We start from the raw sequence: 21,832 nt of genomic DNA, 5'->3' as shown, positions 1-21,832 counted from the left end.
TGACCTGCTTTTCATGCTTTACTTGCATCTCTCTCATTTTTCTTCCCAGTTTTTCCTCCACCTCTCTAACTTGATTTTCAAAATCCTTTTTGAGCTCTTCCATGGCCTGAGCTCATGGTATATTTATTTTGGATGTGTGGGATACAGAAGCCTTGACTTCTGTGTCTTTCCCTGATGGTAAGCATTGGTCTCTCTCATCAGAAAGGAAGGGAGGAATTATCTGTTCACCAAGAAAGTAACCTTCTATAGTCTTATTTTTTTCCCCTTTCCTGGGCATTTTCCCAACCAGTGACTTGACTTCTGAGTTTTCTTTCCACCCCCACCTCGCCTCCAGATCTGCCCAGCCAGCGCTTGGGGTCTGAGATTCAAATGCTGCTTCCCAGCCTCAGGGCTTTGGGCAGAGGTGGGCTGCTATTCAGTGTGAGATTAAGTTCAGCTGCTCAGGTGGGGGCAGGGCAGCCACACAGGGCTCAGTTCCCTCATGGGGTTTATGAGCAGACTTTCAACAGTGGATCTGGGCTCCTCCCTGCTTGGGGAGCCCTTGTCTGCTCCTGCCTCCGCTGCTGCCTCCCAAGGGGGCCTGAGTTATGGGGGCACCTCACTCCCCTCTCGGCCAGCCGAGAAGACCCTCTCACCAACCTTTGGGGCCCATGGGTGGAGGGATCCGCACAGCTGCTGGAGATTCTGTCCCTGAAGCCTGCTTGGATCTGTTCCTCTCGGCGAGGTGCGGCCAAGGCAGGGCTAGGCTTGGCTCTGGGTCCGGTGCTCGATGGACCTTTTGTGAGAGGTTTTCAGGGCTCTCTGGAACAGAAGTCTCCTCCACTCTATTGTTCTGTGGCTTCTGCTGCTCCAGAATTTGTTGGGAGTTCTTTTTTACAGATATTTTATGGGCTGTGGGTTTGGAGCTAGCATATGTATGTCTTTCTACTCCACCATCTTGGCTCCCCCCCGCCCCCAAAACAAACAGTTTGAAGTGTGGAACGTGATCTATTCCCTCTGCTTCTGGCCAGGCTAGCATCTCTGTATTCCCAGCAGAAGGTTTCCACATTGACCCGTGTATTTTGGTACTTGTAGTGTTCTGGCTTCATAGCTATACTTGTTTAAAAGGCATTCCCTTTTAAAGACAAACTGAGCAAGGCAAGATATTATCAGATCCAGGCTTGCTTAGTCAAATAGAGGTCCTCTCTCCTTATTTTTCCTCATTGGGGCTACTATGAGGCTATTACTTTAATCAGAATCTGAATTTTTCTTTGCTGTTTTTCTGATCATTTTCCTTTTTAACTGATATGTCAGTTGTCCTCACAGCATCCCTTCAAGCTAAATGTTATAGATCAAATATGATATGTGTAAAAAGCACTTTGCACATTGCCTGGCACATAGAAGTCTCATTCCTTCCACCCCCCTCCTCCCGTTTATAATTCTCCCTCTTCAGTCTATAATAATGAACACAACAGGAAACTAGACAGCTTTGCCTCCAAGCCCATTTTGCTCTGGGAACTTATTTTTTTTAATATTTCTTTCAGGAAGTTTCATCTTGGCATATCTCCTTATGTATTGTCATCCTCTGCCCCCATCCTCTTTTAGACAATGAATACTCAGAAGGTAGGAACTGTGAGGCAGTGTGGTACAGTGGTAACAGAGCTCTGTGGGGAGACAGGAGACCCACTTTCAAATTTTGCTTTTTAAATATATGTATATTTAAAATATATTTATATTCTATATATTTTTATTATTTTATTTATAATTTGTTTTATTATTTTATGATATATATTTAGATACAGATATAGATAGATACAGAAATTATTTATTTTAAACATTCATTAAAAAATTTTTTTGAGTTCTAAATTGTCTCCCTCCTTCTGGTCCCTTCCCTACTCTAAATCTTGATTTTTAATTTATTTTCAGAAATTTACTAGTTGATGTCAGGAAAAAAAAAACAATGAAAAAACAAAAACAAACTTCCTAACAATAAGAGCTATCTAAAGGTATAATGGACTGCTCTAGGATGCAGTGGGTTTCCCCTCACTGGTGATCTTCAAGTAAAATCTGAATAACCATTTGTGAAGTACATTAATAGTATAGATTGTTTGCCATAGACAATTCACCATACTTCTAAGAGTCACAGTGCCTTTATTTGGAAAATGGGAAAAGAATACTTCTGCTACCTACCTTATAGAGTTGTTGTGAGAAAATTGTTTTGTAAGTATAAATATGAGTAGTTATCACTTGACTTTGCATTTCCCCCAGTGTCTAGCATAGGTGCTTAATATGTATGCATTAAATGGAGCTTAAACCTCATCTGGTGTTCACATATATATATGTGTGTGTGTGCAAATATAAATATATGTATATATACAGATATATATATATATATATATATTTACTTCAGCTATTTTTTAGTCAACTGACCTTGTGTTATTTTCCTTCCCCCCTCCCTTTTTTGCGGTGTGTATCACAGCGAACAGTAAACACATTCAATGGCTTCATGGGATAGATGGTGAAGTTTGGGTCTGGATTATGGGAGAAGCCCCAGGAGACAAACCATATGAACAAATTTCGGAGGAGCTGATAGCAGAAAGGGCAAGACGACAGGCCCAGAAGGAGGCCGAGGAACTCTGGTGAGGGGACATAAACATGGAGTTGTGGACAGGTCATTGATTGGGAGACAAAGGACCTGCAGTCTAAATTTCAGCCTTGACACTCTTTAGCTAATTGACTTCGGGCAAATCACTTTACCTTCTTTTCCTGTAAATTAAGGGGTTGCACAAAATGAGCTCCAAGCTCCCTCCCAATTCTGAACCCTGTCATTTTAGGACCATGTTTGATGGAGGGAAGTCAGAACAGAGGCAAGATAATAGGTTCTGTAAAATTCAGGGCCTAAATGAATTGACTTCTTGTCAGATCCTGGGGTGACAGTTATGCAGTTAGCTTTCTGAATGGAAGAGTAGATTAAGATACTCTTTCTAGGAAGGGATATCTGAAGATCTTTTTGAAGTATAATTAGCAAGGACTAAAATTTTGGAGCAGGCTCATTATACTGTAGGTATTCTACTTTTCATTCCTTACTTCACTTTGCAGACTGTCACAGAGTGAACTGTTCAGTCCCACGGTTATTTTATCTAGCATTTGCTTCAAAATAGAGTATTTTTTACTCCCTCATGTTGGAAATTCAGGTGGTAATTGTATATGGGTGTTTTTTTCTTAAAGTTATTTTCTTCTTTTTGTTTGCTTGTTTCAAAATAAGAGCTTATGTTTATTGGTCTTCTCTTGGAAGGAGACAAAAGGAGGCAGAAATCACAAAGAAATTCCGGGATGCTATGGCAAATGAGAAGGCTCGGATCTTGGCAGAGAAATGGAAAGTAGAGATGGAAGACCGCAAGGCAGCCAAAATTCTGGAAGAGAGGATCCACGAGGAATTCAAGGTTGGCCAATAGTCTTTTAGAAGTATTTGTCTTTACTTGTCAGAGCCTTTACTCTGAGGAAACAAAAAGATTGTGAACTATTTATGATTTTTCTGAAAATTGTGGGTCATTTTATAAAACCACTGAATTTCAGAACTAAGGAAAACCTGGCTCTGGTTCACCATTTCATTTTACATGTGAGGAAACTGACGTCAAGAGGCCAAGTGATTACTCCTAACATCATATGTTTGTGATTTATATCTATATCAGAGAATCATAGAATTCAGAACTAGAAGGGACCTCAGAGGCCAATGAATTAAAATCATACATGAAAACAATCTACACTGTAACATATTTGACAAGTAGTTTATATTTACCGTAACTTTTTTAGTCATTCCCCTGTTGATGGGCATCATCTCAACTTCCCAATTCTTTGCTACACAAAAAGAGCTGTTATAAATATTTTTGTACATGTGGGTCCTTTTCCCTTTTTCTGATCTTTTTGGGATATGGATCTAGTAGTGCTGCTGATGGGTTAAAGGATCCTCACAGTTTTGTAGCCCTTTGAGCATGATTCTAAATTATTCTCCAGAATGGTTGAATCTGTTCACATCCCCACCAACAATATATTGTGTCCCTGTTTTTTTCACTGTAACTTTATTCTAATCCAATAAGTTCTGATCTGCAATGGACATCTATTTCCTGGAGTATAAATCCAGATTTTTAGTGCCTATAATATTGTTCTAACATATTACATAGTAGAAGACATCTAGCCTAAACTTTTCAAGTTGCAAGTGAGAAAATTAAGCGCTAGAGAGATTTGTGCATAAGACAAGCTTAGTGAGGGAGAGAGAACCATTTAGGAGAAGGGGACTTAGAAAGAAGGAGCAGCCTAGATTTTCTTCGAAGGTAGAGAGGGTGGTAGCTTCTTAGTTGAGAAGTTCCTTTACCTCTGTTTTATACAGCAATGGTTCTCAACCCAAACTATACTGTGGAGAGGGTAGCTTCTATTTTTTCCCACAAGTAGTGGGCTCCTGATCATTGAAGATTCCCAAAGAGAGGTTTAGTGACTAGTGGCATGTCACAGAGGGGTAGCCCTGCTCAAATACAAGTTGGATTTAATGACCTCATTCTTTGATTTGCGAGAAATTTTTGATAAGTAACTTATCAGTTCACTGGGCTAGTTAGAGGCAGAGCTGGCTCCAGAACAAGTCTCCTGATTCCCAGGACAGTACTCTATGGACCACTGGACCACTGGAGACCCAGTAATATTAAGAGATCTAGAACCAGGAAGGATGTTTGAGGTTATCTAGTGAGACTCCCTCATCTTTCAGATAAGGTCATTGAGTGGCAGAGAGGGGAAGTAACTTCCCAAATATGTGACCAAGTAAGGTGACCTTACGACTAGAGCTGGGCTTTGACATTGTGTCTGTGACTCCAAGAATCCCTTTTATCACACCATGTTTCTTTCCATGCCTTTGGAAATATTCTATGGCTATCCCTTTCTATTTGATCCTAGAGATAGCTATCTGGAGCACTAGATTCAGATTCAGAAATACCTGGGTTTAAATCTCACTTCAGACATTTATAAGCTGTGTGACCCTGGGTAGGTACTTAACTTCTCTGTGCCTCAGTTTCCTCATCTGTAAAAGGAGGGGGTTGGATGTGATGACCTCTAAGTTCCATTTTAGCTCTATATCAGTGATCCTATGATCATTATTTAAGCATCACAGACAGAGGATTCCACTATGACTTAACTCTGAGACAGCTTGAGTTCTTCTTTTGACTTTCTCTATTGTGCTACTGATTTCAAAGGATGGGAAATGACAGGCAGCCACTCTGAATACCAGGATGCCATTTGGTTAAAAATCTCTTCATGTTTAACTGCAATCACAGAAAGCCCTTAAGAAGTGTGACTTTCATGAATGATTCAATCAGGGTACAGAAAGAAATGAAGATCAGTTAACAAGCCCACTTTAACAAGTTTAAAATATTCAACAAGTCATTAATCATCCTTCTGCAGTGATGACCACAGCATATTTAAAACAGTCTCAGAAAAGGGGAAGGAAAAAGCCTGAACTCCATTAAAGTTTCATTATCTTGAAACATTCAGATTTGCAAAATTAAAGCTCACTGTCCATTCAGGTGATGTGTTTAATTTCAAACCAAATTCTCTCAGACTCACCTACCTGGGGGTTATCAATTGCTTTTCTATCTCTTGATGAGTATAGGGCTTTAAAGCTGGCTACACTAGATAAATGATGTTTGCCATTATCAGAGTGAGTGATGATCCCAGTTTTCCCCTTGTCATTACTAATTTTACTACCTCCTAACTCATTAAGTCAAGCAATATTTAATATATAATGCTGGAATTTAAGTGTGATAGCTCTGGATTTGACATTTAAGAACCATGATTGTTCTTATGCATCTTCTAATGTGGACAAATAAACATGTTTTAAGTAATTGGCATTAATTGCTCACTAATTTTCCAAGAGTAACGTGATGAACTGAATATCCGTTGTCCAAAGACCAGCGTTACTAAGTTCTGAAAGGCTCGTTGCCCGAATGGCCTCAGAGTGATGAAGTTTTTGACCATGGCAATATTAGAAGATTCTACTAAGTTATAGAATTGTGATCTGTAAGTGAAGGGAGTGAGCACCTCTATAAAAGAAATCTCAGAGTCTTTTAATATTGAAGGAATGTTCCAGGAAGCGATGGCAGCTGGAAAGTATGTACCTCACCGTAGGCAATGGGCTGCCAGTCCAGCTGAACAGAGGGTAAGAGTGGGGTCAAAACACAAAATGCAATATAGTAAGATGTTTACAATGAACAATTTCTTTGAAGGTGGCCTTCTTCAACAATAACAATAATGGGACAATACTAATGTAGTGCCCAAATTCTCCTGAAGGGTAGTCTAAATACACTGGAATTACTACACTAGATCTGACCAGTGGCTTATTCTGGCTATGATTCTGTGTCTGAATGGAAGTTTTCAGAAATAGTAGCTAATTGCTCTCCTTGTAGGCAGATTATATCTTCCTTGTGTCCTCCAAGGTCATAAGATCCAAGGTACATTGTAGGTCCTCAGCAGTTGAATAAATGAGTAAATGAATGAATGAATGCTGACAACTTAAAAAAAGATGTGAATATTCCCTTCAAATCTGTGTTGGTTTCATAGGAATTAGATTTCTGACCATCATAAGAAAGGCATTTCTAATAAGAAGTGGTGTCCATGATTAGAAAGGCTTTCCTCTCAAACTTAGTGAGTTCCCTATCACTGTAAGCATTCAAGGGTGTGTTTAATAGGGTCTAAGGGGGTGTTCAAGGAGGATTAGGACATCTGGTCTGAGGGCTTGCCAAATCCTTTCCAGGGCTGCTCATCAACCTTTGGTGTTTACCTGGCACTCAGCTTTCACCTGTGGTTCTAAGAAACTGTAGCATTAACACTGCTTGGCAAACCATTTCAGCCGATAGGCTTAAGCAGGTTGAGGGTAACCAGTGGGCCTCAAACCCATTCATGAGTTAGGGAGGTATCTACCCCAAGTATGTGAAGACTTCTCTGGTGGAATGGGCAGGTGAAAATAATTTGTTCCAATGACTATGAAGGCTACTGAAGCAGGTGCTGTGGAATGCTTAGACAGACACTTAGTATTTAGGTGCCAATGTCATCCATCGCATCCTGGACCATCATCAGTCATCTCAACTTTTGCCCTAGAGAATGAGGCTGATAAGTTTGCACAACTCTGCTCACTCAAATACAATTCACCCAGGAGTTAGGATATCACTCTGTAATGTTATTGGTCTGCTCCAAAAAAAAGGACAGACAACAGTAACAAAACAAGGGGTTTGAGGAAAGGTTGGTATCAATCACCTATCTGTAATGTTTTAGGGAGATCTTGTGCTTTGGATAAGAGACTGACCTAGATAATTTTTGAAGTTCCTTCTAACTGGGAAATTCAGTCATTCTATGAGTCAATGGATGTAGGAGATGAATGGCATACTGCCATGGAAAAGTATACAGGACTTATCAGCTAGATGGTACAGTGGATAGAATGCAGGATGTGCCACAAGGAAGAAGAATTGAGTTTCCACCCTGCCTTAGATATTTACTAGCTCTGTGACCCTGGACAAGTCATTTAACCTGTCTGCCTCAATTTCCTCATCTCTAAAATCAGAATAATAACACCTACCTCCCAGGGTGGTTGTGAGGCTCAAATTAGATAATATTTGTAAAGTGTTTTACAAACCTTAAAACTCCATATAAATGCTAGTTAAGATTATTAATAACATTATAGAATCCAGAAGCCTTGGGTTTTGGTCCCACTCATGAGTCTTACCACCCAGAAATAAGTCATGTCTCTTAAGTTTCCATTTCCTCTTCTGTAACATGAAAATACGTGTATTATCTACCCCAAAGTTCTCTGTGAGGAAAGGGCTTTGTAAACCTTGAAGTACAAAATATATGTGAGCAAATTATTTTTATTTAGCTGCTGTTTAGTATCTCTATAGCGCTTAAAGGTTTGCAAAGCCTTTATATGTGTTACATATATATATATATATATATATATATATATATATATATATATATATATATATATATATATATATATATATATATATATATATATATATATATATATATATATATATATATATATATATATATATACATGTAGTATGTGTACTGATGTCACCATCACAACACTCTTTTGAAGTAGGTGCTATCATTATTCCTAATTTTACACATGAAGAAACTAAGGCTGAAAGAGGGTAAGTGATTTGTTCTGGGTCATCCAGGTCTTATGACTCCAAGACTACTGTTATTTTCATTTTCAGCCTGCATTTCTCAGGGTGATGGGTTCTTTAGATGCAGGGAACTCCATTTCTCTCCTTTCTCATTTCTTCCTCTTGGCTTCCCTGACTTCTTTCAAGTCTCAGTTAAAGGCCTACCTTTTGCAAGAAGACTTTCTGGATCTTCCTTGATCTTAGTGCCTTCCCTCTGAAACTATTCTTGATTTATCCTCTGTGTGTATGTATGCACACATATACATTTATGTATATTCATACATATTCACACATACATACTCACATTTATTCATGTACACATACATGCAGACACACATATACAAGTATGTACATATTTAATTTATCTGTCTTTTTCTATCTATCTACATGTTATCTCTCCATTAGACTTTGACCCTGATATCAGGGTCTTCCCCCCCCTTTTCTTTATCTCTCCAGTGTATATAGTAAGTACATAATAAACCATGTTGACTATATCACACCACAATTGAACGTGTCCACTGGAATCTTAACTTTCTGCATGGGATGGAAGCATTCTCATGGTTACATACAAGCTCATGGATGGAGGATGGGCAATGGTTATATATCTTAGGAAGATTTTTTTCAAAGTGTAGAATTATAACTTAGCCAAAGTTCTGATTCACTGATGACAAGAGCCAGGAAATGGACACCAAGTCAAGTTAAGAAAGATTTATTAAACAGTTATCATGTGCTGGCACTGAGCAATATATTGCAAATATAAATGGGAGAAAAAGACTGTCTCTGCCTTCAAGGAAATTGCATTCTAATGTAGTGTTGTAGTTGTTCAGTCATTTTTCAGTTGGATCCAACTCTTCATGACCTCATTTGGGGTTTTCTTTGCAGAGATGCTGGAAGAATTTGCCATTTGCTTCTCCAGCTCATTTTACATATGAGGAAACTGAGGCAAATAGGGTTAAGTGACTTGCCCAGGGTCACATAGAGCATCTGGGGCCAGATGTGAATTTAGGAAAATGTGTTTTTGACTTCAGCCTGGCACCCTGTCCACTGTGCCGTGTAGCCCTAAAGGGAAGTGAAAAGGAGGAGGGAAGAAGATACCCATGCTCATAAAATGGTGACAAAGTCTAGAGTATGAAAGATGATTGGTCTAGGCCTTTCCTTAAAATGGAGGTTCTGGAAGAAACTCATCAAAGGGAGAAGAGGATCTCAGAGACTGAAGGAGAAGGGAGCTGAAGCAAACCAACAGATGTATTTTCAAAAAGTGTGGTATTGAAATACAGCACTTTCTAGGGTAGCTAAAAAACTTCACATTTTCTGAAGAATGTCCCAGGAAAAGAAAAAAATTGATACTTACTTACAGTGCTTAGCATAGTACCTGACACATAGTAGGTACTTAAAAATGTTTGTTGACTGATTGATTTATAGGACCATATCCGTTACCAAACAGTACCTGGCTACAGGTCAGAGTAGGACCTTTTCACCATCTTTCTTCATTATCTACTATAACTAGAAATCTGGCCAGATATTTACTCATTGGGAAACATGGAACCCTGGAGCTGGAAGGGATCTTAGAAATCATTTGGTCTCTTTGTTTCATTTTAATGAATTAATTAATCATATTTATTAAGTGTGATATGTGTTATGCACTGTGCAAGGTGCTGGAGTTACAAAGAGAAAAATGAAAGTTTCTCGGTTTGAATTCTATCCTATTTTACAGATAACAAAATAGAGTAGTAATAACTAGCATTTTATAGCACTTGGAGCTATAAAGCACTTTTCATATGTTACTTCATTTGATCCTCAGAACAAATGCAGACCTACCTGGGAGAAAGGTGCTCTTATTATTCCACATTATACAGATTAAGAAACTGAGAACATTCAAGTGACTTGCCCAGGGTTACATAGTCAGTCAATGTCTGAGGCAGGATTTGAACTCAGATCTTCCTGATTCAGCACGGCACTATCTGACAATTATAATTTTAATCATTATGATTATGAACGTTGTTGCTCTAAGGAGCTACGTGTACCCCTGTGACGAATTCAAGCTGAATTTGAGTGTTTCCCCTGTTCCTCAGCTCTCGTGGATGTCATTGTAGTTTGCTCCAGTGGTTTGGTTTTAATCACAAGTAAGAGACCTGGCAATATTCAGAATTAGGCATTTTTTCCTCTTAAAGTGCTAAAATGGTTGATCATTTTTTAGTCTGGTATGTTTAAAATGTAGCTATCATTGTGATAGCTGCTTGGTACTGAGACAACTCGCCACGGGTCTGGTGACTCCAAGTTTGTTTGTGCTACTAAACCTCCCCTTTGGCTCTTCCTACTTTGACCTTCTCTCATAGGTTTATGGGAGACGGCAGGAGCACAGGTCCCTACTGGACATCTGTCAGGGACTCACCTCCAGCTCAGTGATCTTTTCCATTGGCAGTAGACAGATGCATGACCTATGTGGGCCATGTGTGGTATGAAATTACCTATGAATTATCAGTATGAGACAGACTAGAGTTGCTGAGTTGCTAAGAGAGCTGGCCTGGACACAGCAAGGTCTTCTGGACTCACATGGAAAAAATATCCAATTCTTCATCTTCCCAGGATTTTCTTAGAAATGGAATAAGTCAATCAAATAGAACATTTCAAGTTAGCTAAAATGTTTATAACTTAAAAATAATTATTAGTAGAAATGAGGAAAGTAACATTTTTTTAGTGAATGCCATTGCTAATACTATGATAGCCTCCCTCCTGTTTGGGTAAAACAATTTTAGTTGTAATAATATTGGCTGGCTAAGTTAGGGAAGTGGGAATGTATTATTTTGACAATAATACTACATATGCTTCCCATCTATGCTTATCACATTACCAGGGCATATTCTATCTCAAATACTTGGCCATTTGAATTTCCACTGTTATAAGGGTTTTTTTTTCAGATTCTTATGAAGTTCTCAAAATAGAATGAATGAATGAATGAAGAAACATTTCTTAAGTGCCTTCTTTGGGCTAGGCATTTTATGGGTGCTGGAGAGACAAACACAAAAGTGAGATAGGAGTTGACACAGGTAACTGTGACTCTGACCAGATCGCTTAATCTTCCTTAACCTCAGTTCCCTCATCTGGAAAATGAGGATAATAATTGCAACAACCTCATAGGGTTGCTGTGAGGATCACATGAGATAATACATGTAAAACACATTGCAAACATTAAAGCTCAACACAAAGGTGATGATAACGATGATGATGGTGGTGATGATGATGATGGGAAGATAGTATATATGTGGGAGTGATAACCAGCAAAGATGATTTTTCTCTGGGGAGTCACAGGGCTTGCTAACAGAGTAATAAAGCAGATTGTAATGTATTTTTCGATAGCAATGGCAGTGCTGGATTAGATGAGCAGATTGGATTACCATTCCCAGAGCAAAGACTGGAAAGTGGATAGGTAATTATAGTGTTGTGGGGAGAGGAGTATGTGTATGGGTGCAGGGGGAGATGGCAAAAAGCTGAGGTAAGGCCTGAATTTCTTGGTGGATGATAAGGTGAGATATGAAGAATGACCTGGGGTCATTAGATAGGGGAGTTCACGCTTACTTACCAATAAGGACAGCTCAGCCCAGGGCAGAGTAACCATCTTTTAGCTTTTAATTTTTTTTAACCTTTATCTTTTAAACCCCAGCAGACTGATCATTTTTGGGTGTGAGGAAAAGGCTTGAGGAAGTCCTCTGAATAATTCAGGAATCCCACAGAATTTCCTCTTCTCCTAATAAGAGAATTTTCAAAATAAACAAACTTTTTCTCCAATCTGCTGTTCAGTTGTTTTTAGTTGTGTCTGACTCTTCATGAGCCCTTTTGGGGTTTTCTTGGCAGAGATGCTAGAAAGGTTTGATACTTTCTTCATTTTTTACAGATGAGGAAACTGAGGAAAACAAGATTAAGTGACTTGTCTAGGGTCACACAGTTAGTAAGTGTCTGAGGTCAGATTTGAACTCAATAAGCGTCTTCTTGTCTTCAGGCCTGATAATCTGTATCACCTAGCTGCCCTGACAGCAAGTAATCTGTCTATAAGATGACAATTCCCTTTAAGAAATGATTTTCATCGTTGACTATGCCCAGTGACAAAGTTTTTAGTCTTTCTTTCTGGTCTTCCATCAAAACTTAGTGATAAGCTCATGTTGCATCATGCTCATGGTCTTCCTCTCTCCCCAATGCATTGATCCTGCCCCTCAGAAGGTCTATCTTTCAGGCTTTTGTAACAGAACCATTTCTTATTTTTTTCACCAAATCTATTAATTTATTTTTTTTCAGTTTTCAACATTCAATTCTATAAGTTTTAAGTTTTCTCCCCAGTCCTTCCCCAAGACAGCACGCAGTCTTATATGGTCTCTAAATATACATTCCTGTTAAATACATTTAAACACCAATCATATTGCAGAGAAAAATTATAATGAATGGGAAAAACCATGAGAAAAACAAAACAAAATATAACGAAACATAAGAAAAAAGATTCTGCATTCTGATTCATAGTTCTTTCTCAGGATGTGGATGGCATTTTGCATCATGAGTCTTTTGGAAATATTTTTTTGGTCCTTGCTTTGTGGTTAAGGGCTAAGTCTATCAAAATCAGTCCTCATATACTGTGGCTATTACTGTGTATAATGTTCTGGTTCTGCTCACTTCATTCAACATCATTTCATATAAGTCTTTCCAGGTTTTCCTAAGGTCTACCTGCTCATCATTTCTTACAGGGCAATAGTTTTCTATTATATTTATATACCATAATTTTTTCAACTATTCCTCAATTGATGAGCATCCCCTTGATTTCCAGTTCTTGGCCACTACAAAAAGAGTTGCTATAAATATTTTTGTACATGTGTGACCTTTTCCCATCTTTATGATCTTTTTGGGATACAGCCCCAGGAGCGAAATTGCTGAGTCAAAGGGTATGTACATTTTTATAGCCCTTTGGGCATAGTTCCAAATTGTTCTCTAGAATGGTTGGATCAACTCACAGCTCTACCAACAATTAATTAGTTTTGCAAATTTCATGTCTTCTCCAACATTTATCATTTTCCTGTTTCATCATGTTAGCCAATCTGATAGATGTGATGTGGTATCTCATAGTTGTTTTGATTTGCATCTCTCTAATCAATAGTGATTTGGATCATTTTTTTATATGACTATAGATAGTTTTAATTTATTTAACTGAAAACTGCTTATTCATATCCTTTAACCATTTATCATTTGGGGAATGATTTCTATTCTTGTAAATTTGACTCTGTTCTCTATATATTTTAGAAATGAGACCTTTATCACAGACACTAGTTGTAAAAATTCTTTCCCAGTTTTCTGCTTTCCTCCTAATCTTGGTTGCATTGGGTTTGTTTGTGCAAAACCTTTTCAAATTAATGCAATCATAATTATCCATTTTACATTTTGTAATGTTCTCTATCTGTTGCTTGGTCACAAATTCCTCCATTCTCCATAAACTATTCCTTGCTTCCCTAATTTGTTTATAGTATCAGTCTTTATACCTAGGTCATGTATCTATCTGGACTTAATTTTGGTATACGTTGTCAGATGTTGGTCTATGCCCATTTTTTGCAACACTGCTTTCCAGTTTTCTCAGCAGTTTTTGTCAAACAGTGAGTTCTTATCCTTGGGTTTATTAAACAATAGATTGGTATAAAAATTGACTCTGTATCTTGTGTATCTAACCTATTCCCCTGATCTATCCCTCTATTTCTTAGTCAGTACCAAGTGGTTTTGAAAATAGCTGTTTTGCAATATAATTTAAGATCTGGTATGGCTAGACAACCCTTTCTTCTACACCAGTGTGCATTAGGAAACCAAAAGGTAGAGAACAGATCATTCTGAACTTCAAAGGCAGTGGAAAGACCTGGAAGATAATGTGTGACATGTCTCATTTGAGGCCAAGGAAAATTTCTGTGTGAAGAATATGATATGTGCTGAGTGTTGAGAGAAATAGAACATTTTGATATCTTCCCATGTATGCTTAAGGAATCTTTCTAAATTACAAGTCCTTTCCCTCTTTCTTTTTTTTTTTTTTGATTTTTAAAAAATTTATTTATTTAAGTTTTCAACATCCATTTCCACAAAATTTTGAGTTCCAAATTTCTCCCCACTTCTCCCCTCCCTCCACCCCAAAATGTCGAGCATTCTAATTACCCCTATCACCAACTTGCCCTCCCTTCTAACATCTCTCCCTTCCCTTAACTCCATCTTCTCTCTTGTCCTGTAGGGTAAGATAAATTTCTATATCCCATTACCTGTATTTCTTATTTCCTAGTTGCATGCAAGAACAGTACTCAACAGTTGTTCCTAAAACTTTGAGTTCCAAATTCTCTTCCTCCCTCCCTCCCCACCTATCCCCATTGGGAAGGCTAGCAATTCAATATAGGTCATATCTGTGTAGTTTTGCAAATGACTTCCATAATAATCATGTTGTGTAAGACTAACTATATTTCCCTTCATCCTATCCTGCCCCCAATTTCTTCTATTCTCTCTTTTGACCCTGTCCCTCCCCAAGAGTGTTGACTTCAAATTGCTCCCTCCTCCCATTGCCCTCCCTTCCATCATCCCCCCAAACCTGCTTATCCTCTTCTCCCCCACTTTCCTGTATTGTAAGATGGGTTTTCATACCAAAATGAGTGTGCATTTTATTCCTTCCTTTAGTGGAATGTGATGAGAGTAAGCTTCATGTTTTTTCTCTCACCTCCCCTCTTTTCCCCTCCACTGAAAAGTCTTTTACTTGCCTCTTTTATGAGAGATAATTTGCCCAATTCCATTTCTCCCTTTCTCCTCCCAATATATTCCTCTTTCACCCCTTAATTTCATTTTTTAGATATGATCCCATCCTATTCAACTCACCCTGTGCTCTCTGTCTCTGTCTCTCTCTCTCTCTTTCTCTCTTTCTGTGTGCGCATGTGTGTGTGTGTAATCCCACCAACTACCCAGATACTGAAAAAAGTTTAAAGAGTTGCAAATATTGTCTTTCCATGTAGGAATGTAAACAGTTCAACTTTAGTAAGTCCCTTATGATTTCTCTTTCCTGTTTACCTTTTCATGCTCCTCTTGATTCTTGTGTTTGTAAGTCAAATTTTCTTTTCAGCTCTGGTCTTTTCATCAAGAATGCTTGAAAGTCCTCTATTTCACTGAAAGACCATTTCCCCCCTGAAGTATTATACTCAGTTTTGCAGGGTAGGTGACTCTTGGTTTTAGTCCTAGTTCCTTTGACTTCTGGAATATCATATTCCATTCCCTTCGATCCCTTAATGCAGAAGCTTCTGGATCTTGTGTTATCCTGATTATATTTCCACAATACTTGAATTGTTTCTTTCTAGGTGCTTGCAATATTTTCTCCTTGACCTGGGAACTTTGGAATTTGGCCACAATGTTCCTAGGCTTTTCTCTTTTTGGATCTCTTTCAGGAGGTGATTGGTGAATTCTTTCAATATTTATTTTGCCCCCTCGTTCTAGAATATCAGGGGAGTTTTCCTTGATAATTTCATGAAAGATGATGTCTAGGCTCTTTTTTGATCAAGGCTTTCAGGTAGTCCCATAATTTTTAAATTATCTCTCCTTGATCTATTTTCCAGGTCAGTTGTTTTTCCAATGAGATATTTCACATTCTCTTCCATTTTTTCATTCTTTTGGTTTTATTTTGTGATTTCTTGGTTTCTCATAAAGTCATTAGCCTCCATCTGTTCCACTCTAATTTTGAAAGAACTATTTTCTTCAGTGAGCTTTGGAACCTTCTTTTCCATTTGACTAATTCTGCTTTTTAAAGCATTCTTCTCCTCATTGGCTTTTTGAACCCATTTTGCCAATTCAGTTAGCCCATTTTTAAAGTTGTTATTTTCTTCAGCATTTTTTGGGGTCTCCTTTAGCAAGTGTTGACCTGCTTTTCATGCTTTTCTTGCATTGCTCTCATTTCTCTTCCCAATTTATTCCTCCACCTCTCTTACTTGATTTTCAGAATCCTTTTTGAGCTCTTCCATGGCCTGAGACCATCGAATATTTATTTTGGATGTTTGGGATACAGAAGCCTTAACTTTTATGTCTGTCCCTGATAGTAAACATTATTCTTCCTCATCTGAAGGGAGAAGATAAGTTTACTAAGAAAGTAACTTTCTATAGTCTTAATTTTTTCCCTTTTTTGGGCATTTTCCCAATTGGGTCCTTTGTCAAGAGTAGGGTATACTCTGGGGATTTGTAAGCTCTCAGTTCCTCCAAGGTGGCACAATTAATCTTGTACACTTGTCTGGGAACAGGCAGAGATTTTTGTGCCCAGAATCTTAACAGCGTTTCCTCTTCACAACCACCTAGCTTCCAGTTCCATCAAGCAAGCACTGGGGGCTGAGATTCAGATAAGCTGCAGGGGCAGGGCCACCATTCAGTCTGAGATAAAGATCAGCTGCTGCAGGGCCTCTACACAGGGCTGAGGTAAGAGTCATCTGCTCAGTGCCCCCAGGGGTTTTACGATCCAACAATGGATGCGGGCTGCTGTGGGAACTGCTGCTGCCTGCTTGATGTGGCCTCTGTGGCCACTGTCTGAGGCCAGAGCTATGGGAACGCCCTTCTCTCTACTTGGCCAGCTGAAAAAACCCTGTCACTGACCTTTGGCACCTGTGGGTTGAGGGATCTTGGAACTGCAGCTACTGAAACTGGAGATTCCGCCCCCGAGGCCTGCTCATGTCCTCCCAGAGCCACGCCATATAGCAAGACCAAGACTGGACTGGCTCTGCTTTGTGTTCTGTGCAACAGATACTTCCTGTTGGCCTTTCTGATCACTCTGGGCTGGAAATCACCTCCACTCTGTTGTTCTGTGGCTTTTGCTACTCTAAAATTTGTTGAGAGTCTTTCCTTACAGATATTTTATGGGCTGTGTGGGGAGAGCTAGAATTTGTGTGTCTTTCTACTCCATCATCTTGGCTCTGCCCTTTCCTTCTTTCTGTATGTCACTTTTTTGCTCAAGAATCTCCTATGCTTCTCTATTGCCTCTAGGGTAAAATACACACTCTTTAGCATAGCATTCAAAGCCCTTTGTAGTTTGGGTCCAACTTAACTTTTATTTCACGTCACCATCCAACTCATACATAAGCTCCCAGGGGATATAGAAAGAGAATACAAGGTGAAAGAATGCAGTTCCCTTAAAGAATTTGACCCTTGGGTGTGTATTCCATACATGCTCCCCTTATACTTAGCACAGTATGGAGGAGATAATCTCACAAGTGAACTACTAGCAAGAATTACTAGATCTTTCTCTTCTGGACATATTGGATACAGGAAAATCAGACTGGGAAATCTTCCCTTCCCTGATGGGTCGTAAGATCACCTTTTGAAGAACCTAAGAACACAGCAAGAAGTCATTATCAGATGTAGACTGGGGTTTAGGGTAGATGTCAGTGGAATCATCCTGTCTGAATCATGGATCAGAATCATGAGCTAAGGGATAAGCAAGGGCAGCTAGGGCAGCAACAAAATTAACACTGTTGGACATTCTGACTCCGTGCTTCCTATTTTTTCCTTGCAAACCAAGGCAGATTCCTAGATTAAGAGGTGGAAACAGTGTGAGAGACTGCAGACTAAACAAATGTCACAGCTGGCCCAAAGAGCAGGACTGAAACCATATCTTGTTCTGACTTAGGACAAAAAGTTCTGAAGAACAAGATGGGGCTAGTGCCACCCTGCTCTTGAGAAACTTCTGGAGTCTTTTTGAACAAATAATCTGCTCTTTAAAAGTATACCACTGAAAGCATCTGTTAAAAATACCTTTCTAATGCCTCATTTATATGTGGATGTGACCCTGGGCTCTGAAGCTGGGCCAAAAAAGCACAAGGTCTGCATTAGGTGATCTTAACCTTTTTATGTCATGGACATTTCTGACAGACTGGTAAAGCCTATGGACCCCTCATTTAATGTTTCTAAATGCATAAAATACATAGGATTAATACGCATATAAAATAAATATGATACATAAAAATATATAGGATATATACACATAGGATATATACATACATAAATAAATATACAAATGTATGTGTGTATGTGTATATATCTATATATCCCAAACTAGGCTTATTGCCCACATGTTATGCTGTAGAATCAAGTTAGAAAGTTTCTGCTTTGAACCTGTCCTGTTTTTCTGTCATTTGAGAATAATTTCAGAGAGGTTCAATACTGCTGTGCCTATAGGGTGATGAGTTTTTAAACTATGGCAAATCAGAATGATAATCTACCAAGTTATGGAAAAGCTGTAATCCTCATCAGAGGAGAAGTACCAGCCTGATTAATTCAATTCAAGAATTTTTAAAGTGTATAATAGAATGATTTTGCATTACACGCAGATACACACACACACACACACACACACACACACACTTGTTTCTAATGGTAGTCATCTCAAAGGCAGGGGAGGGAAGAAAAAAACAAAAAAGTTGAATGATAACTTTATTATATATTTAAAAGGAATCACAAGTTGCACATGGTAGATTTGCAGTTCCATGTTCAATCATCTTTTTTTAAATTATATCAAGTTATGGAAATGCTTATTTTGTTCCATGAATTAAAAATAAAATCAATAAAAAAAATAAAGTAGCCACTTTGAGCCAGCCACTGTACTCTGATTCAAGATAAAATGGCATAGTCCTTGTCCTTAGAAAGTTACATCTATCCTTTTAGGCTCCTTACAGATACCCTCTGCATACATTCTACATACCAGCCCAAAATGCTCGCTTGTTGCTCCTTGTACATCACATTCCATCTCTGATCTGTGTGCTTTTGCACTGCCTCTCTCCTATGGCTGGATTACATACATGCCTTCTTTGCTTCTGCCTCTTACACTCCCTAGCTCCCTTCAAAGCTCAGTTTAAGGGCATAGGGAATAGAGAGTCAGTCTCAAAGCCACGAAGACCTGGGTTCAAGTACTGCCAATAAGACTGAGGGGCAAGTCACCAACCTCTCAGTGTTCTAGTTGAGGTGAAAAACTCAAATAGAAACAGATCCTAATGGGGTGTATATTGACTTAGAAAACCACCACATGTTAACATTATCTGTGTCATACTGAATTTTTTTGGAGGGGAAGAGGTGTGTCACCTAGATGGCTCAGTAGATAGAGTGCTGAACCTGGAGTCAGGAGGAATCCTTTTCATGAATTCGAATGTGGCCATAGATACTTACTAGCTGTGTGACCCCGGCCAATCACTTAACCCTGTTTGCCTCTGTTACCTCATCTGTCAAATGAGCTGGAGAAGGAAATGACAAACCACTCCAGGATCTTTGCTAAGAAAACCCCAAATGGGTCACAGAGAGTTGGACAAGACTGAAAAATGACAACAAAAATAGAATATTTATTTTGTTAAGTATTTCCTATTACTTTTTAATGGCTTGGGCAGTAGAGAGTTTGCTCAGTGGGCCTCTGCAGACAATAGGTTAAGTAAGCGGCTGAGAAGGTGCTAACCTGCATTGTTAAAGGGAGTTCCTCATACCAATGGAATCACAGATCCGCTTCCTCTTCCATTCCAGTGGTGGGGAACCTGTGACTTCGAGGCCATATATGGCCTTCTAGGTCCTTGGGTGCAGCCTTTTGACTGAGTCTAAGTTTTATAGAACAAATCCTTTTATTAAGGGGATTGCTCTGTGAAGTTTGGATTTAGTCACTCCACTTGAGGACCTAGGGGCCACATGTAACCTTGAGGTGGCAGGTTTCCCACCCCTGGTGGCACAATTCAGGGCACATGATAGGCATTTAATGAATGATTATCAATTGGATTGCTACAGATTGTTGAAAATAGAATACAAGATGTTTTACTGCTTACAGGCACAACAGCTGAAGTCATTTTAAATTAATTTCTTTCACTCACTGTACTTGGTGTTGGACCAAAGTTTGAGTGAGGACTTTCTCTTCAGTGATGGGTCATTGGGGTAGTATCAAGGCTTGGCTTGATCTCTTCTTAGCCTTGAACAAAAGCATTGAAAGGACTTTATCATCATCAATCAACACTTGCTGAGAATAATGTTTGCACCTTATGTACTTTAAAGAGCCTTTCAGAAAACCATCTTGGAGTCATTTGGTAACCAGTCCTTCCTCATTAAAGATATAAAATAATTCTTATACTTAACAAGAAAACAGGCCAATTATTAAGAAGCAGAGAGCTGTGGAGGAAATACTGAATTCCTAGGGGGATTCATTAGGTATATGGAGATGAGAGAGCTCTCAAGGAGGCCTGATAGAAAAGTGGAACATATCTCATTGAAAACCTTAGCTACCCCACGAGAATCATAGGTCAAATTCCCCCTCCATTTTTGCCTCCAAATTCACCTTGCTCTCCCTTCCCTTCTGTGCCGGGGCATGAATTCTAAGCAGCAGCACCAAGTTGCAGAAAGATGTAATTTAAAACAGATCTAGGGACTCTGAATGCCAAATGGAGGCTGTGGGATTTAAGCTATGAGGTCTGAATTGAAGAAAATCTTTTTTCTTTTTAATATTCAACTGGGAATGGTCAGTTTCCAAAGAAAGTAGGCTGGGAGCATGCATTGGGCACACACATGCCAGCATAATGCTTTCATATTCCTTCTTTCCAAGATTCCTGTGATGACTCATTTTAGGTTCTGGAAGTTTTGTAGAAAAAAGATAAGTGAATTAGACAAAGTTGCCAGAGATAGAGGAGAGTCTGAGAAATGTGTCCGCGCCAATGGATAACATTTGATGGGCTCCCAAGGCACTTTCATGCCTTCTTTCCCTCTTCCTTTCTTAAGTTCACATTCCTGTATAGGTCAGACTCGTCTATTGGGAACTGTTCATATTTGAATCATGCATTCATCAGAAACCTGAGAAAATTGGTAGTTGAGCATTTTACTTTTAAGTTAATTAAATTTACAATTAATTTGATAAATATTTATTAAGCACTTTCCATGTCTCAGTGGGGTGTAAGGCACTTCAGGGGATATTCAGGAAATATAAAGCAATCCCTGTTCTCAAGGGGCTTATGGTCTTTTTGGAGCAATTAGACATGCAAACACAAGCCCACACACATTGCTGAATGAGAACACATACCTAAAATAGTACAATAGATATCACAAAGTAGTACATAAGCAAGTGCCTAATGAGTTGTATAAAGGAAGGGGGAAGGAGTGAGGAAGCATGGCATAGTGGATAGTGCTCTGAAGTCAAAGTCAGAAAGACCTGAGTTCAAATCTCCTCCCTGTTACTTATACTTTGGGACCACAGATAAATTATTTTAGCTCTCTGAACTGGTTTCGTCATCTGAAAAATGGAGATTATGGTACCAGACTTACAGCCTAATTGTGAAGTTCACTAGATAATGTCCCCTAATACCCTAATCCATGACTCCCCCTTGATGGAATGTAAGCTCTTTGATTCTAGGAAGGGATTTCTTTCTTGTCTTTGTATGCCTTATTCCTACTACAGTACTCTGCATTTAGCTGGTTGTTAGGTTGTTGTCTTTCGTTTTCGAAGTGGACCAAAACGACACCAACATGATAAAGTGAAATTTCAGTGTGTCCAACTGTGACTGATTAGACCAATATGAACTTGGAAAGCTCTACCACAGGTTGGACACAGATAGTCTGTGTGAATATTTGGGGTGGATATCCCAAATTTGTTCATCCTGCATTTACTT

At 38.9% G+C, this 21,832-nt stretch overlaps 1 protein-coding gene across 2 annotated transcripts in view; it reads left to right on the top strand.

The window, feature by feature from the left end:
* The window catches only part of SH2D4B (SH2 domain containing 4B), a 253,263-nt gene that overhangs the window by 124,563 nt on the left and 106,868 nt on the right, over positions 1 to 21,832 (top strand). For both annotated transcript variants that reach the window (XM_072627975.1, XM_072627974.1), the window contains exons 3-4: positions 2,459 to 2,618; positions 3,275 to 3,422. In XM_072627975.1, the coding sequence (XP_072484076.1) occupies positions 2,518 to 2,618; positions 3,275 to 3,422 (249 nt within the window). In that variant the 5' untranslated portion in view covers positions 2,459 to 2,517. The remainder of the gene's footprint in view (positions 1 to 2,458; positions 2,619 to 3,274; positions 3,423 to 21,832) is intronic.

Source organism: Notamacropus eugenii, chromosome 1, assembly GCF_028372415.1.
Source record: "Notamacropus eugenii isolate mMacEug1 chromosome 1, mMacEug1.pri_v2, whole genome shotgun sequence".
Taxonomy (NCBI): domain Eukaryota; kingdom Metazoa; phylum Chordata; class Mammalia; order Diprotodontia; family Macropodidae; genus Notamacropus; species Notamacropus eugenii.
The sequence above is the reverse complement of the archived record's forward strand: the minus strand, read 5'-3'. Positions and strand labels throughout refer to the sequence as shown.